The sequence below is a fragment of the Scardinius erythrophthalmus genome (genome assembly GCF_964197995.2).
Source record: "Scardinius erythrophthalmus genome assembly, chromosome: 10".
Taxonomy (NCBI): Eukaryota; Metazoa; Chordata; class Actinopteri; order Cypriniformes; family Leuciscidae; genus Scardinius; species Scardinius erythrophthalmus.
The window spans coordinates 19,054,659-19,072,189 of record NC_138230.1 but is presented as its reverse complement, the minus strand read 5'-3'; the positions used below and the strand labels follow the sequence as shown (position 1 = coordinate 19,072,189).

The 17,531-nt window shown below is 35.1% G+C and overlaps 1 protein-coding gene across 1 annotated transcript; it reads left to right on the top strand.

Moving 5' to 3' along the window:
- Positions 1-15,053: 15,053 nt before the first annotated feature.
- Positions 15,054-17,317, top strand: LOC308697301 (cholecystokinin-like; the record flags this gene model as incomplete). The annotated part of the gene is made up of 2 exons (XM_081376484.1): positions 15,054-15,303; positions 17,190-17,317. 2 exons carry the CDS (start codon positions 15,054-15,056, stop codon positions 17,315-17,317), a joined length of 378 nt encoding a protein of 125 aa, XP_081232610.1.
- Between the last annotated feature and the right edge of the window lie 214 nt (positions 17,318-17,531).

Genomic DNA, 17,531 nt, shown 5'->3' with positions numbered 1-17,531 from the left:
CTATGGCATGGTGTTGCCCTCAGGCAACAAACCACATGTTTGGACCTCACACCGCCCCTTTAATATTTAATATTTTTTTTATATATAATATCACCTGACATGTCTGTTCAATGAAATGAGGGGCTGAAGTAGGTGTGACCTTTTTTGGGGGGGTGGAGCTGTGCTTTAATGCAGCAAAACCACATGCTACAGAGTGCCACCAATTAGTAAGATAAATATCCCTTTTTAACATGTTTAAGTTAAAATATTGTTTTATTAAAAAAATATATGCATGTGCATCAGTATGTAAAGAAGTATGTTTGATTGTTTAAATATTTATTTTGTTTTTATTTATATACTAAAACTGTGTTTTTTTGTCCGTTGCCTCAGGGCAACACTGTGCTATGAGGGTACTAAAACTCACAAGGTTTCCACATAGGTGGAATAGGGAAAACAAGCATTAGAAGGTTTATTTTGACAAACATCAATCACAAATGGTTTCAACCTATCACAAACATCAAATAATCAACAAAAACAACTATTACTACTAATTACAACTAACACCCCCCATAACACTTTATGTATAAATGTTCATATTCATATGAACATTTACACCAAACACTACACATACACATACATATGGGGGGTGTTAGTTGTAATTAGTAGTAATAGTTGTTTTTGCTGATTATTTGATGTTTGTGATTGGTTAAAACCATTTGTGATTGATATTTGTCAAAATAAATCATTTGCTAATGCATATATTGCTTGTTTTCCCTATTCCACTTATGTAGAAAACCTTTGAGTTTTAGTACCCTCGTAGCACAGTGTTGCCCTGAGGCAACAAACCCATATGTGGTTCAGGGGTGGAGGGGGGGCACATTTTATGATGGATATGTTATCAAGGACCCCCAAGCTCCCAAAAAATGGGGTGAAAGATTTTTTTTCCCAAAAAACAAAAAGTCATGCCATAGAGGGTTAAGATAGGTTTTCCAGGGGGAGTCGGATTTTCTCAGCATTAAAATACAGACTGGTGAAATCAGTTGATTGTAACTCATTTTGTGTGAGTGTATACTGTACATGTTACTACATCCAAATAAAATGTATTTAATAATTTTATGATTATATTTTTTAATATCCAATGTATTTTTTATTTTAAAATATTTTAATAATTCATATAATATAATAATTTAATAAAAATTACAATATATGTATATAGTTTTACTTAGAAATTAGTTTTATGATCTGTTATATTAATATATTAATATAATAAACATAACTTAATAATAATTAAAAAATACGGTTTTACTTGGAAATTGGTTTTATGATAAATATTATATTTATTATATTAGTATTATGATAGATATTTTTTGGGTTGAGCAAGACGGGAAAAAACACACTGCGCAAAAAAGCAGTTACAATCAAATGCTTTTGTCACAACACAATCACTAAACCAAGATGTGACAGGGGCAGTAGTGTGGTGAGTCTATGGGCCCTATCTTGCACCCAGCGCAATTGACTTTGTACACCGACGCATGTATCATTCCTATTTTGCACCCGCGCAAAGCGCGCTTTTCCCTCCACAGAAGCACGTCGCTAAACTGGGGAATGAACTTGCGCTCCCTGGGCGGTTCAGCGCAAAAAAGGAGGCGTGTTCTGGCGCAAACGTTCCTTCATGCTATTTTGCAGGTTTAGAAAACAATTGCGCTACTAACCAGGAAAAAATAGTTTAAAGTCAGTGGCGCATTGCGCATGTTATTCATAAGCTATTTTAAGGGCGCATGCTTGGCCATAATCAATGTAGCGTGTGCACAACGCGAATGCACTTTGATTCTCTCATCTACACAGAAGCAGGAGTTTTCATTTTTGCAAATCATACATTAAAATACATTATTACGATAGATAGATAGATAGATAGATAGATAGATAGATAGATAGATAGATAGATAGATAGATAGATAGATAGATAGATAGATAGATAGATAGATAGATAGATAGATAGATAGATAGATAGACAATTTATTATAAAAGCATCCATCTAGCTTACACATTTAGCCAAATTATCATACGCCTTTTTAACCGAAGTTAATTTGGGTGGGTTTCTCCATCCCCAACGTCCCTGACGAGAGTGTTGCTCTCCTTGGCTGTGAACCGCTCCTCGCGCGCGCCTGGCAAATCCGCCGTTATAATAGGAATCCGCTTTAGAACAAGTGCGCCTGCTCTTAAAGGGAATGTGAGATGACGCTCTGATTGGTTTATTTCACGTTACGCCCAAACCACACCTATGAATAATGAAGCTACTTCAGACCAACCCATTTTAGATTTGCGCCTGGCGCAAGAGTCATTTATCCCGCCGGGAAAATAGCAACAGCGCCAAGACCCGCCCACAAAGTTACTTGCGCTTTTACACTTGCGTTTCAGATCGTTAAAATAGGGCCCTATGACCTTATACACCTGTGCTGGAGAGGGGAGTGTGATTTCACCAGTCCGTATTTTAATGCTGTAAAAATCCGACTCCCCCTGCTAAACACATCTTGTTTTTTAGCAGTTTTTTTTTATTTTAAAAAAGGGCACCTGACCGCAAAGCAATTGCTCCAGCTATTTTAATTGTATATCCATAAGCTATATGTAAGATGTAAAATTGAAAGAATGAATAAAATAAATAATGCTTTTTGGGGCCCTAATGTGCTGGAAAATAACTATTAAAAAATGTTTAAGGTTTCTTTACATTCTTAGCTTTAAGTGTCAATTATCACTAATAATTTGTTTTATTTCTATTTTAAGACGCTATTAAGCAAAAAACAAACAAACAAAAAGACAGGTATTTGCCTCATATATCTACAATATGTATTTGATGAACTCTTAAAGCCTATCTTTGTGAAAAAAAGGTTAAATATTATTATTTTTAATGACATTCATGTGCAATGGGGAGAGTAATACAATATTTTACTATGAACCACAGCATGTTTAACACACAAACGATAAGTTCAGTTAAATTAAGTGAAATTAACAGTTTTGTTTTGATAGCTGGAGCTTTATTCCTTACCCGTCGAAGTTTATAGTTTGAATCGATCTGCCATGTTTTTTTTGTTTTTTTTTTTGTGTTTGTTTTTTTGCATCTTTCACTTTCTGTTAATTTATTTAAGTGTAGACAAAGCTTCCATGCAGGATCTGGGTGCTTGTTGTGTGAAAAATCGATAAACGGATATATGGCAAGGAAGTGCATTTAAACTCGCTTGCGCGTGCACGCGAAGGGGAGTGCGATTTGTCCGGGGAGTCGGATTTCGGTACAACACCGGCAAACACAAACTAATCTGGGCCACAGCTCAGCTGTTTATCTGGCCCACATCTGTGCCAAAGGTAATTTGCTGACTTTAATCTTGAGTACCTATAGAGTAGTATTGCATCCTTCATATCTCAAAGTCTTTAGTTTTATTATATTTATAAAAGAAAGATAGGCTGTACCGAGTCTTTCCGGAAAAAAACGAGCGTCTGGAGGCGGGCCGTGTGGGCGAAGCTAAAGCTATGCTAACCGAGCTAACAACACACAGACATGAAGCAGTTTTACTCACCACCTGCGACCGCGAACCTTTATCATTGTGACTGCTCCATCCTTAAGCATTAGACGATCTGCAAATCCGTCGATCTGGGCTTTGTTTATAAAATAATCATCGTCGAAATGCAGGGAACAAACAGTCTTGCACAAAAACAAACAGTCTCTGAAAAAAACAAACTCCATCCACTGGTCCCTTAGCGCTGGGTTCTTTAGGAATCTGTGCAGGGTTGTCTTGCCCTGGCAACCAAAAACCCACTTTTTTGGTGACATTGACTTCCAGAAGCTGAGCAGAGCGCTTTGATGAGGTAACATACTGCTTTCGCTCTCTTCTCTCTCTGTCTGGTCTACGAGTGCGCTACGAGTGAGAAGTGCCCTTAGGACCCATATAAGGACCCCCCCCCCCCCCCCCCCTTTAAATTGTTTATAAATATTGATTAGAATATTGATATAAAACAGATATGTTTCTAATTCTGCGTATCTGAATTTTTGTGTAGGCTAGTCCACTGGTAGTTTATAGAAATTTACTCTGATTCTACTTTACTCTTTACCATTGATTGACTGAATTTTCCAGCTATCCATGGTTTCATTTTTAGGGCACTATATGACACTTATTCTAGTACAGAATCTCCGGATCAAAACACAAGAGAAGCTGAAACAAGTGATAGAAGATTGCTCACGCAAATGTAATACCATGCTTTTGATTGATAGCTTCGTGACCTGGAAGTGAAGACGTCAGTGGTGTGTTTATGTGTGGATGTGAGCGTCTGTAATCGCAGCTTTCTATTTCATTTCAGTGATAAGTTATGTTTGTTTTTTAATTTTATCTGTATTTACCTGCTGCTACTACTTAGTTACTACTACTTACTACTACTCACAAGAGATCTATTCAGTCTATTCAGGTGTAATTGCACATTAAAGTACTGTCTGTATATAATACTTAAAATATTGTACTGTCCAATGTTTTCGGAGAATATTTGTTTATTTCTGATGATTATTTTGCATGTTAGGCTCTGATTAGGTTCAGCTGTTACAATTTAAAGAGAATATTAGCAAACGTGTGTGATATATTCAGCCGTCAAGAAAGTCAAACTTCAACCAGGTAATCAAGGTTGGCAACCATGGCCATCACCACTACTCATTGTTAGCATGATATACGTTTACACCATCAAAATTAATGATCACTTAAATAAGAGGAATTTAAACTATATGAAAATTACAGTCGTGGCCTGCTGTCAGATACAGACCTCAAAGGGCATTTCATTACATGTCACACAAAGAATGTTCTTATTGCCATTTTTTTTAAATTGATAATTATATTTAGTTATTTCATTTAATTAACATTTTCATTTAATTTAAATATATTTTAACAATCATCAACCGTTTCAATCGTGACTTATACAACCAGTTAAATTCATGTAATTGAAAATATGAATTCAAATAAATGTACATTCTTTATTGTCACTAAAGCATATACACAAGTATCAGAGTGAAGGTCTTGAATGCAATTATGTTGTGACCGGAAAGACCAGAATCCACAAAACATTAACTGCATAATATACATGTAATGCACAGTATTCTCATGATATACATTACTATACAAAATGCACAATTACAAATACAGAATACATTTTAAAAATTCATATACATTTTAAATGTTGCAATGATTCTTTGAGCAGTTCCTGTTGCAGTACAAGTAACAAAGCAGTGACTGGACACAAGCAGTAAGAGGATAGTCCACCCAAAACATGAGCATTCTCTCATTTACTCTCCTTCATGCCATCCCAGATGTAAATGACTTTCTTCTTCATATAAACATAGACAAAGAGTTTTAAGGAAATAATCCATCTCTGTGAGTCCATATAATACAAGTGGATTGTAACCCATGTACGTAAGATTTTTAATAGTTAAAACAGTTTACATTATTATTATTTTATCTAGCCTATTGTTTGACTTCAGAAGGCATTGATTCATCCACTGAGGTCGCATGGATTACCGTCACGCTCACTGTGTGCGGTTTTTAAAGCGTCTTTAGGACTCGCAGAGATGGATTACTTTCCTTACAATCTTAATTCGTGTTTATCTGTAGAAAGAAAGTCAAATGCATCTGGGACAGCTTGAGGGTGAGTAAAATAAGAGAGAATTGTATTTTTGGGTGAACTATCCCCTCAACATTCATATGCTATTGGTATGCTAATCCAAGATAAGCATAGTTTAATAAGAATAAAGTGAAACCTCTTGTGTACTTGTGAACTATGTTTGTTTTAATCTAGAGGAAATTGAAATATTTTTATATTAAAATAAATCAGGTGTCTGAAGATCAAGATCCCAGTCATTCAAAGGCGATGTGTCTGAGCAAAGTAAGATTATTGTCTGAAAGGGACAGTGGATCTCTGGTACTATCACTCCATCCTCTGTGTCAGCATCACAATTTTGTTTATGGAAAAGCTGCTCCACTCCCTGGAAAATGAGAGAAGAAATGTATTATAATCTAACAATACAAACTGCTTTGAACTCCCCATACAGTAACAATTTGCAGACTTAAAATATTTATTATATATTTAAGGGATTTTACAGTACTAAATATTTACCTCGGAGTCAAGCAGCATTTATCATCTGTAATACTGTTGTGTAACCAGTAGATGGCTGTATTGCCCTATATATAAACATATGGATGTGTATTCCCTAGTTGCTGGATGTTTTCAGTCATAATTACTTGCATGTATTAAGTTTTTAATGTGGACATATATTTATTATTAAAGACTATTAAAGATTTAACATTTGTCAAAGAAATGTTCATTTGAAGTGCACTTTTTTTCATTATTATTAGTCAAATATGGACACAGAAAAAGCAATTTGTTACTCATACTAGATACATATAATAGCTTTATCAGTCATCTTTATCACACAAAAGTAATCAGAATAAATACTGCAACCAGGGCGACACTTCAAAATAATTGAGTGTTTACATATTACGAACAGAGACGTGGTCTGTGGTCAAGTCGTGTCTCTCCTCTTTCAAAAACTCTGCATCGCAAATTAATCAGCAATTGAGAAATTCAGGTTTAAATAGCTTCATTGGCATGGTAAAAAAAAAAGGCTTTACATTGCCAAAGTTGAATCAGGCAGTGATTGACAGCGCTCCGGTCCTATGGCATCAGCTATTGACTGATACGGTACAGATACTGTACAGTACTCTAGCTCAATGTTGTTTGGGGTGGCTGGGGGGAAATATGATCTAATCGAAGCAAATATGATCTAATCGAAGACTGTAACCGAATGTAGATAAACAAGTCATGTAATGATTGGGCTAACAGTTAAATCAAGACAACACAGCTCAGCTGTATAATGTTATGGGCTCTCACTGCAGCTCTTAAATGCCTCTCCACCTGAAAAAAGCCAGTACTGTATTATAAATAGTATTAGTATAGTATATAAAAAAAAAAAAAAAAAAATCAGACTTACCACGAGTAGGCTAACGTTATCCAGTATCCTCCTGATATAGCGACGATGACTAATGATAAATATCATTCGTCTGTACTATTCCTTCTGTAAGAGATCATCTCAACAATATAGTGTAGCAGCAAATAAATACAGATATAAACTTAATATCACTAAAATGAAATAGAAAGCTGCGATTACAGACGCTCACATCCACACATAAACACACCACTGCCGTCTTTACTTCCAGGTCACGAAGCTATCAATCAAAAGCTCAGTAACCAATGAGAACACACTGCTACTAGCCCCGCCCCCACGAGAGAAATGTGTCAGAACGGCGAATGAAAACTCTGGGAGCGCAAACGAAAACTTCAGAAGTGTAAATGAAAACTCTGGAAGCGCATTTGTAAGTTCAGATCAGCGATTGAAATATGAGAAATAGTTAGCAAAACATGCAATGTATTACAAACGAAGTCAAACAATTTGCCTGCGATTTATTCTTTTTCAGTTTTAGAGATAATTTATTTAGTTTCAATTTATATTTTCATTAGTTTCTTGAAAAGCTACGTTCATTTTTATTGGCACAAGAATAGCTCCATACTTGCCATGGTCCATAATGTTTGAACGAAACAACAACAACAGCGTGCAAATAGACATTGCAAACTACACAATTGTCCATGTCTGTCGCTTTGGTTACTATCAGACGGCTCTGGTTGCTATGGTAGCACGAGCGGAAACCAGGGACAACGCGGATATGACGCCACTGACGGCGACAAAACAGAAATAAAGAAACGGGACGTGTCTTTGAATTAAATTACAAATTTCTCCTGGTTTGAAAGTTTTTGGAAACAGTCGGGATAATGTAAGTACACAACTAAAAAAATATATATATAACATAGATATAGTGATTTTTGCTATTTTTAAAGCAAAAAAGTTACATATTGTGCCTTTAAGGGTTTTCCTGTTAGAACGGTGTTGTGTTAGCAGCCCCTAAGTTAATAATTAATGATCTTCGCAACGGAAGTGAATCAATCAATCAAAACTAACTTTAGCTGGACAATAACTTTATCCTAGAGCTGTATATATGACCTGTTTCATATGGAGTATGGGATATGGAATAGAAAGACAATGTTTGTTTTTTGTTTTTTCAGTGTTATGAGAACATTACAAGAACATTCTTCAAGGACAAATTACATTGTAAGGACGTTCCATGAACGTTGTACTCAGAACATTTTATGATAACTTTATGATAACATTCAGCAAATAACAACATTATAAGAATAACATTACGAGAATGTTATTCAATGAACATTTTCTCTCAACATTACAAAAACATTCATCAAGTGCAAATCACATCTTAATGACCTTCCATGAACATTAACTTTTAAAGAACATTAGTAAAAACTATGGAAATGTTCCCAGTTTGCTGGGATGAAGTATCATTATGATCAAGGAATCTGCAGGGTCCCTTGAATAAAATTATAATTTTTTTCATTCAAATCACAGTGGTATAAAGGTGACAGAGACTTGCATAAAAACATGCATTCATTAGTTGTGAATTATTTAGTGTTTACCAAAGGACATATGGTTTATCACTGTGACATCTGGCAGTGTGTGTTTTTTATTGTCACACTGTTCTATTTTTTACCTTGATTCTTCAGCTACTTGACAGTTGCTGTAGATGAATGTGGCACATCCCTAAGTAAAGGGATCAATTCCCAGCGATCACACAAATTTATCTATACCACAAATGCAATGTACAGTTTTGGATAAAAGCATCTGCAAAATGAATATCTTTCTTTTTGTTTATTGATATCTCCAGAGTCCTTTGCATTCACTTAAAATCATAAAGTGCCAATCAATAGCTTGAGGAGCATTTCTTTCCTGGGATATCAAAGGGCTTGTCATAAACTAAAGCCAAAAACCTTTTCATTTGACATTATGGTCCTTTTCATTTTCATTATGACATTATTTGCTAATTGCTAATGCTAGTCAGAAGTAGATGGTATTGATGGAGGGACTTTCCCTACAGAGTATTTGAGTGGACAGATTTATTGAGAGTGCAGTAGTCACCAATATTTTGGTCAATTTCTGTAAGGAATGACTGTACATGTTAAATCTGATCAGCTAGAAGTTAATTTAACATTTAAGAGTGCACTCCACTACACTATCCATGTTCTTAAAGTTAACAGATATGAGCTACAATTATTTATTTATTTATTTTCTCATAAAGTCTTGCACAAGACACAAGTCTGCCAGTTTTGCTTGGTCTCCTCTAATTCCAGCTAACATCTGGAAGTAACATGGACATTTTACTGGACTGTCTTTTCTGGACTGAAATGTTGTAATTAAGTCTCATTAACTGACATGCCCCCAGCATGTAATTATAGACAGAGAGATGGGCAGCAGCAAAAAGAGAAACAGCTTTAAATTACTCATTCATGTGTGCAGAGAAAAGTTTAACCGTCTTGTAAGAAGCATAGATTTACATAGGTCATCCTCAATTACTCTGGAATGATTTTTGGTAATGGCGCTGGGTTCATTTCTTTCCAGAAGAATGTGAGGTGAGCACAATTATATCTGCCATTTAACCTCCTAGCCCTCGATTTAGATTTGACCCTGTCATGACAGACACCAATCAGAATAAAACATGATGAGCATCAGAGACAGGATTTCTGCAAGGACTGCGAGTAATTGTTTCAACCAAGACCATTTGGAGTGAGATTGAAGTAATGAGTTGCAGAGCAGTTGATTCGACATGACTGATCATGGCAAAACTTTTTGCCAAGTTTTTTTTTTTTTTTTGACATTTATTTATTTGTTCAAATATACAGTAAAAACTGTAATATTAGGAAATATTATTACAATTTGAAATAACTTTTCTATTTTAATATTTTTGTAATGTTATATGTAATTCAGTGATTTTTTTTTATCAACTATTACTCTAATTTTCAGTGTCTTGGGTCTTTCAGAAATCATTCTAATATGCTGATTTGGTACTCAATAAACTTTCCTTATTGTTATGTTGAAAAAAGTTTTGCTGCTTAACATTTTTGTGATACTGTAATACTTTTTTGGGAATCTTTGATGAATAGAAAGTTCAGAATTTATTTTAAACAGAAATAATTTGTTAATTATAAATGTGTCATTTAGATTAGTTTCAAAACATTTGATCTTGATATTTGGTAAATAAAATTAACTTTTTAAAAACTTTTTAATGGTATGCTTGCAGTCAAATTGGATGACTACATCTCAAGATCACTCTTGTAAAGTCTTTAAAAGTAGTTCACTTTAAAATGAAAATTATCCCATGATTTACTCACTCTCAAGCTATCCTAAATGTATTTGACTTGCAATAGTTAATAAAAATATCCTGGCTCTTCCAAGCTTGATAATGGCAGTGAATTGCAACCAACAGTTTAAAGCTCAAAAAAGTGAATCCATCCATCATAAACGAACTCCACAAGGCTCCGGGGGGTTAATAAAGGCCTTTTGAAGCAAAGCAATGAGTTTGTGTAAGAAAAATATTCAGTTAGTTCATTATACTTATTTTAAAGGATAACGTTTATTTTGTGGCTTAAATTTCATGTTACTCAGACTGACATGTTTGGATCGTCAGCTTTTGCAAATTCGTAGACTTTTGAAAATCAAGTTATTTTTTACCAGGAAAGGAATGGTTTTGATTGCACAAGTTCTTTTATTGTCTCAAATAACAAACAATATTTTATTTAAACCCATGAAAATGCAGATCCTGTTGAAAATAATAGTGAAAAGTCACTTTTTAAAAAGTGATTTTTTTTTTTTTTAACCCTTAGCAGATTTCAACTCATATATATGTAAGGTGATGAAAGTTTAAAGTGCACTGTGGACTAAAGGTCAGTAGTCTTGATGCACATAGATTGCTATAATAATCGTCTCATGAAACACAGGTTGCGAGTGTTGCTCATGTGTGCACAGGTTGCTTCACACCTGGAGTAAAGAAGTCAAGCAAATTGAAGTGCAGGTTGCCTTCACACTACAACGGGCTAAAATCACACAAACACCTCCCACACGCAAGCCAATCAATTCTCATGCTTCACAGCACCTCCCACACAAGTGTTCCCACACCAACCACGCAAATGTTGCACCCTGATAACCATGAGAGGGAGAGATTAATGGAGAGAAAGCGAAAGAATGAAGGAGAGACAGGTGGACAGACACAGTTATATTTATTCACAGCTGTTTTCTGTGAAAAACAAATTAAAGTACCCCATGTGAACTTAAATTGTCACTTAAAGGTGCTATATGTAGTTTTTCTACTAAAATGAATCCTTTTTTTATTGTCTGTGTGTGAAGGGGTTGTAATCTCATATTAAAATGATCCACTTTGCGGGTTTTGCTATTACCTCGGAAAGCAAGTATTCTTATTTTTATGTGAAGGTGTCGGGTCGGATTTACCGCAAAATCCAGTGACGTGACCTGCATGTGACAAGTTGACGAGCCTCTCGCCTCGTCAACTGACTTTGCACTCAACAGCAACGACACTGCAACTTAACATGTCTGATAACACTAAGAAACGACCTGCTCCCAGCAACAACACAGTCTCCAACACAAACTCCACATACTGATAAAAAACAAAAACAAAAGTTTTTTTCTGCTGAAGCTCGTAAGCAAGGCCAGACGTGAATCGGATCAACTTCAGACGAAAACACGGATCAACATCGGCAGGGCATTTGAATCATGGAGAAACCTTATCTACAAACCTAGAATGTACATTTCCTGAAGAAAATGTGAAGTGGTGCTTGCAGTGGCAAAATTCGGCACGGTTGCTAGGGTTCCATACTTATCATGGTACGAGCATGATAAAAGCTGATAAAAGTAGCCTATTATTGTAACGTTGCAGTGGGAGTTTACCTGAGTTTCCAGCATGTTGTGTGATGCTTTCTCTGGTGTGTTGCGTCTCAGTCTGGCCGGTACCCAGAGTGCTCGCGAGTCGCTCATGAGTTCGAGCACGCGCATGAGCACTCGCTTGTAAACTTATTGGTTGCAATCTGAAACATCACCGTCAGAGGCCGCTGAAAACTACTTATAGCCCATTTAAAAAAAGATGTCAAATATAAAAAAGATACACAAAGTTCAGGGCTCAACCATAAGGACTGCCCAATGGCCCAGGGCAAGCTTAAACGTCGCTCATGCAGGACAGTTCAGTCAATGTCACTTGCCTGATCGGGCCAATGCTGCATCACGAAAGCTTATCATTTGCATTGATTTACTGACAATGCACAAATTAATAAACACAGACGTAGCCAGATCACTTCTATAATGACCAACGCAATCTTCCAAGAATAGTGCAAATTAGCATCTGATTTAAGAAAAGGTTTTTTTGGGGGGTAAATAATGGTGCAAATACTAGTAAATTGACTAGCGCAAACCTAAGTAAATCACCTTGCATGATTCATTTAAATACTCTCCTCCCATAAATTTTGCATCTGAAAGGGAAACTCCTACAAATGCATAAGATCAGCCGCAAAAATAACCCTGTCCACGCCTTTTCACTGTGTCTTAAATCCAGTAAATCCAGACAATAGATTTGTAGCGCCAAAAGAGGGTTTGCACTGGCGGAAGCTGTTAGAAAATCTGGCTCATAGTCTGTTATATCTTGAGTGAACATATGTTTATCAATGTTAATCAAAAAACAAAGGACAAAGAAAAAAACTGCTCTTGACTGAATAACTTTTATAACTTTAATAATGATTAATCTATATTTAATTTATATAGTGAAGACTATGCAGTGCTATTTTACATTTGATTAATAATTTTCTCGACCTGAAAATTACTGTTAGACTTACCTGAAAAACATGGTGTCACAACCATATTTATTAAGGTTATGGGTCAAAATAAAAAACAATGAAGTTAATAACTAGGCCAATTTTATTCATTACTTTTTTGTGGTGGCGTCAGTGAAAACTTTGGCAGGGCAAGTAAAAAAATTTAACCACTGGCCTGAAGAAAAAAATCCTCAGTGTTGAGCTCTGCACAACAAAAGGTTAGGCAAGAATAAGATGAATGACAGGTGAGATGTATTGCGCAAGGTTTTTTTTTATTTTCAGGCTATTTGGCCACACTTCTTTTTAATGTAAGTATATTACTGGGGCTATCAAGGTCCAAAATTACAAAAATATAGCAAAGTATCATAAAAGTGTAATTTCATGGTGTTGGTTTTGTCATTTTGGAACTCGACAGCTTGATTCGTATAAATCCTGAAACCAGGATATTCTATAGAAAGGAACAACATGAGGATGAGTAAATAATTATACCATTTTTATTTTTAGGTGAACTATACCTTTAAGTTCACATAGGAAATACTGCTAGAGCTTATACAGACCATGATAACTTCTCTACCTTGTGTCTTATCTTCCCATTACTATGCAAATGAAGGAATCAACTGTGATCGATTATGGTCGATTGACCAGGTTATCTCAAAATGAATCTGCTTGATTTTCTTGTCAAACACCACAGTCTCCATTCTATGCAGAAAGGTTTATAAAAAGCAGTGTGACGGCAGAAGATAAAGAAAGAAGTCATAGAAGAATGACTTTGATGAAAGGAGAAAGGGAAACAGATACAGCAAACTAAAAAGAAAATGGCCTTGAGACAGGTATGGCACATAGTTTTTGCTATATAATCCTTGTAAAAAGTACTGATGCTGAAACACTTCCAGAAAGTTATATATACATAAAGCTGTAAGTTATATAAAGAGTTATATAAAGTCTGTCTAAAGACACCAGCAGCAGTTTTTATCAATGACTCACAAAATGTTCTATCAACAATTACATTCAGACTCACACTTGTGTGTCTACTTTGGCTCACACCTGGACATCCAGAGAGTACAGGTGCATGGACTGGTGGCATAATGGTTTCCACTCACTTACACATGAAAGGACTGAAATGGGCAGCATATCTAACACCTAAATAAATATGGCTTACAAATTGCATATTTGTTTTTTTCCACCCAGATCACCAAATAGCCAGACATCTCTCAATTAAAGTATGACCAAATTCAGAATGAATGACAATTTAAAAAGTTTAAATAGAATAATTTAATAATGACAGCAGGTTTTATCAGCAGGTCATTTGAATCATGGAGAAACCTTATCTACAAACCTACAATGTATAAAATTTCTTAATGCATAAAATTTCTAAGAAAAATCAGACTCAGAATAGCATGTAGTAAATATGTATATGCTTAAACACTTTCTGTGTGCATGCACGTCTGTGTAAGTGTGTGTGAATGCATTTGTGTGCGTGTGTGTGCACGTCACAGCTGGGTATATAAGTGCCTCTCTCCCTCCTTCCCGAGAATACACTTTCATTCTCCTCCAAGCTCACAAAACAGAATAAGGTAAGAGATCCTATCTCTATCTATCTATCTATCTATCTATCTATCTATCTATCTATCTATCTATCTATCTATCTATCTATCTATCTATCTATCTATCTATCTATCTATCTATCTATCTATCTATCTATTTCTTTAACCTCACACAAGGATTTAATTATTTCTTGATGAAAATCTTAAAAATATTATAAATATTTATAGAAAAATTAAATATTAGAATAACAGATGGCAACTATCGTAAAACAGTGCTTGATAACTTTTGTCCTTAAAAACCGTCTTTTTTCCCCTTTGCATTAATAATAGCTCTAATAGCAATTTGTTACATCAAATAACTGTATTTTCCCTACTATTTTCTCTTGCAGCCTAATTAATTTGATAATTGATTACTGAATCAAATTTAAGGTTAAATTAGATTTTCTTTTAGAAAAACAAAAAACACATAAAATAAACAACTGAAATTAAATACGAATGTAATTTAATAATTGTAATTAGAAAAAAAAAAACAATAATATTAGAAAAGAAATGTATATAAAATTAAAGCAGTAAGAACAAAAAAATAAACACATACAGTTAATATTAACAATAATAAATGAATAAAACATTTAAAAAAAATTATAGTAATATGAACAGAATTACAAAGTCTTACTAAAGGGATTTCTTTTAACATGTTCACCTCTCTCTCCTCCTCTCATTCACATTTGCAGGATGAACAGCGGGGTGTGCGTGTGTGTGATCCTGGCTGCGCTTTCCGCCTCCTGTTTGGGTCGGCCCCGCTCCTCTTCCCCTGACACTGATGATAGCCCTCTCCCCTCGCAGGTGGAAACCAGTTTAAGTGGGCACCACCGGGTCGTCCGCTCCACCAGCCTCACCCTCAAACAGCAGCCAGCAGTCGACACAGACCCAGACACCCGTGCCAACCTCAGCGAACTGCTGGCCAAACTCATCACTAAAAAAGGTGAGAGACACTTCAACGGCCAAACACATGACATTTTGGAAGAATACACAATGATCCTCAATGACAGGAAGAACACAATTGTCTTAAAGACCAAAAAATAGCTTCAACAAATGCTTAATGTTCTGCAGTGACAGACTAGGACATTTTCTGCTCAATGTATGTCCTTGTGTATGAACACAGTTTTTTTTGTGTTTTTTTTACGTTTTTGTTTTTATTCGCCTTCATTCAATTTTCATTGAAAACTGGCCATGAGTTTATTTTTTGTTTAGTCCTTTTACAATATACAAGTGTTTAAAAACGTAAAAATACAAATTGGATTCTTCTTCAACACGTAACATACACACTATACAACTTGATTAAAAAAAAAAAAGGTTGAAACACATTTAGAGCAAGTCATGTTCAATTTAAAAATGTGTCATGTTCAACAACAAGCAAAAGGAAAAATAACAAACAAGCAGATAAAATCATTACATGAAATTACAGGTTTCCACATTATGAAAGAAAAACCTTTGTCACGCACTATACAGTAGCTCCAGGTTAGCGTTGCTTGGCATTGATAAACATAAACACAGCCGAGTGAAGCATGTTTATGCCCGAGGTGTACAAGGGGTGGATGTTTTTGGGTCAGGTGTGCACCATTAAATTGCATAACCACTCTTTAGGGTGTAACCTCTTCAAAGGGTATAACTATTATCATTCCTAAATGCAGGAACAGGGAATTGTAACATGTGCAGTCTGGCATTTTTTATTTTTAATTAAACATTTATTGTTAACAGTGCCTGTTATGTGTGTTTGTATGTAAATCAGATTTTTCATACAGTAAAGTGACCAAAAGTTTAACGATCTCCAGGAGGAATACAGCTTAATAAACTGTATTTTTAAAAAATGCAGAAGGTTTTTACTGTAAGGGTTAGATTTAATATCATTCATTTAGATTCAATATCAGATTATTACCATTAGCTGAGTATATAAAAAATGGAAAGTCTAAATCACAAGTGTGTGTGTGTGTGTGTGTGTGTGTGTGTGTGTGTGTGTGTGTGTGTGTGTGTGTGTGTTTTGTTTTTTTAAAAGAATGGCATTCAGTGCTTAGTGGAAACTAATTGATCCCATTATAACAGCCCTAGTTTCTCAGTGCGCTTAGTTTCTCAATAAGGTCAGCTGTCTCTCTCTTTCTCTCTTTTTTAAATAATTGTGAGTAGGAGGTGCAAGTTTCACACATGTCAGCATGTCAAAACAAGTCTACAACTTGTACAAATTTCAACAAAATGATAGTATGTTGTGTGTTAAAAGTCTCCCATCTGTTGCAAACCTTATCACACCCCTAAACAACAGATTGATTGACATGTATGTAGCTGAAACATTGCCACACACAGCACACAGCATGCCACTCTGGAAAACAATGTTCTTTTCCAATTACTATTCAAATTAATTGTTGCTCTGCAAGTACTACAGTTCATAGCAGGCCAAGAGAATATCGACTCTTTAAATTCCACTTTGACACATTCACAAAAAGGTTCCCATCTTTTTGAAAAAGCACTGAACTGTTTGTTCACCATTAACATTATTAATCACTCACTTAAATAAGAATTATGTTCAAATGGGTGTCAGAAATCTGGGCACAGTACAACTTTTTTGATAGTTTGCCATTTAGAAAATGGTTCTTCTTAGTGTTATGTTAGAAAGCAGTGTCTATACTAGATAGATGGGCAGAAAGATTATTGTTTAGTATAGGTATTTGAGTGGAACTAGGTGGAATATATACATATACATATACCACCTTTTCTATTCTTTAACTTTAACTCTTTAACTCGCTTGATATATCATGTCACTTTACTAGTTATATATTTAAGATGTTAAGAGACATAATTTCTTTCTTTCTCTCCTAGGCTCTGTTCGTCGCAACTCCTCCATGAACAACAGAGCAAACAGTAACCACCGGATAAAAGATCGGGATTATGTGGGCTGGATGGATTTTGGCCGCCGGAGTGCTGAGGAATATGAATACTCATCATAAAATCCATAAATATCATCTGGTTCCTCATCTACAAATAAAGAGTATATTTATTACTATTATTGTTATTATTATTCTAATGTACATTTGTTAAGAAACCAGTATAATGCAGAATAGACATATGCCAAAATTTACTAAAAAAGAAAAAAAAAGTCTCAAAGTATTGTTTTTAAATCTTGTCATTTTATTTGATTTTATTTGTCACAGTGGTTTTGCA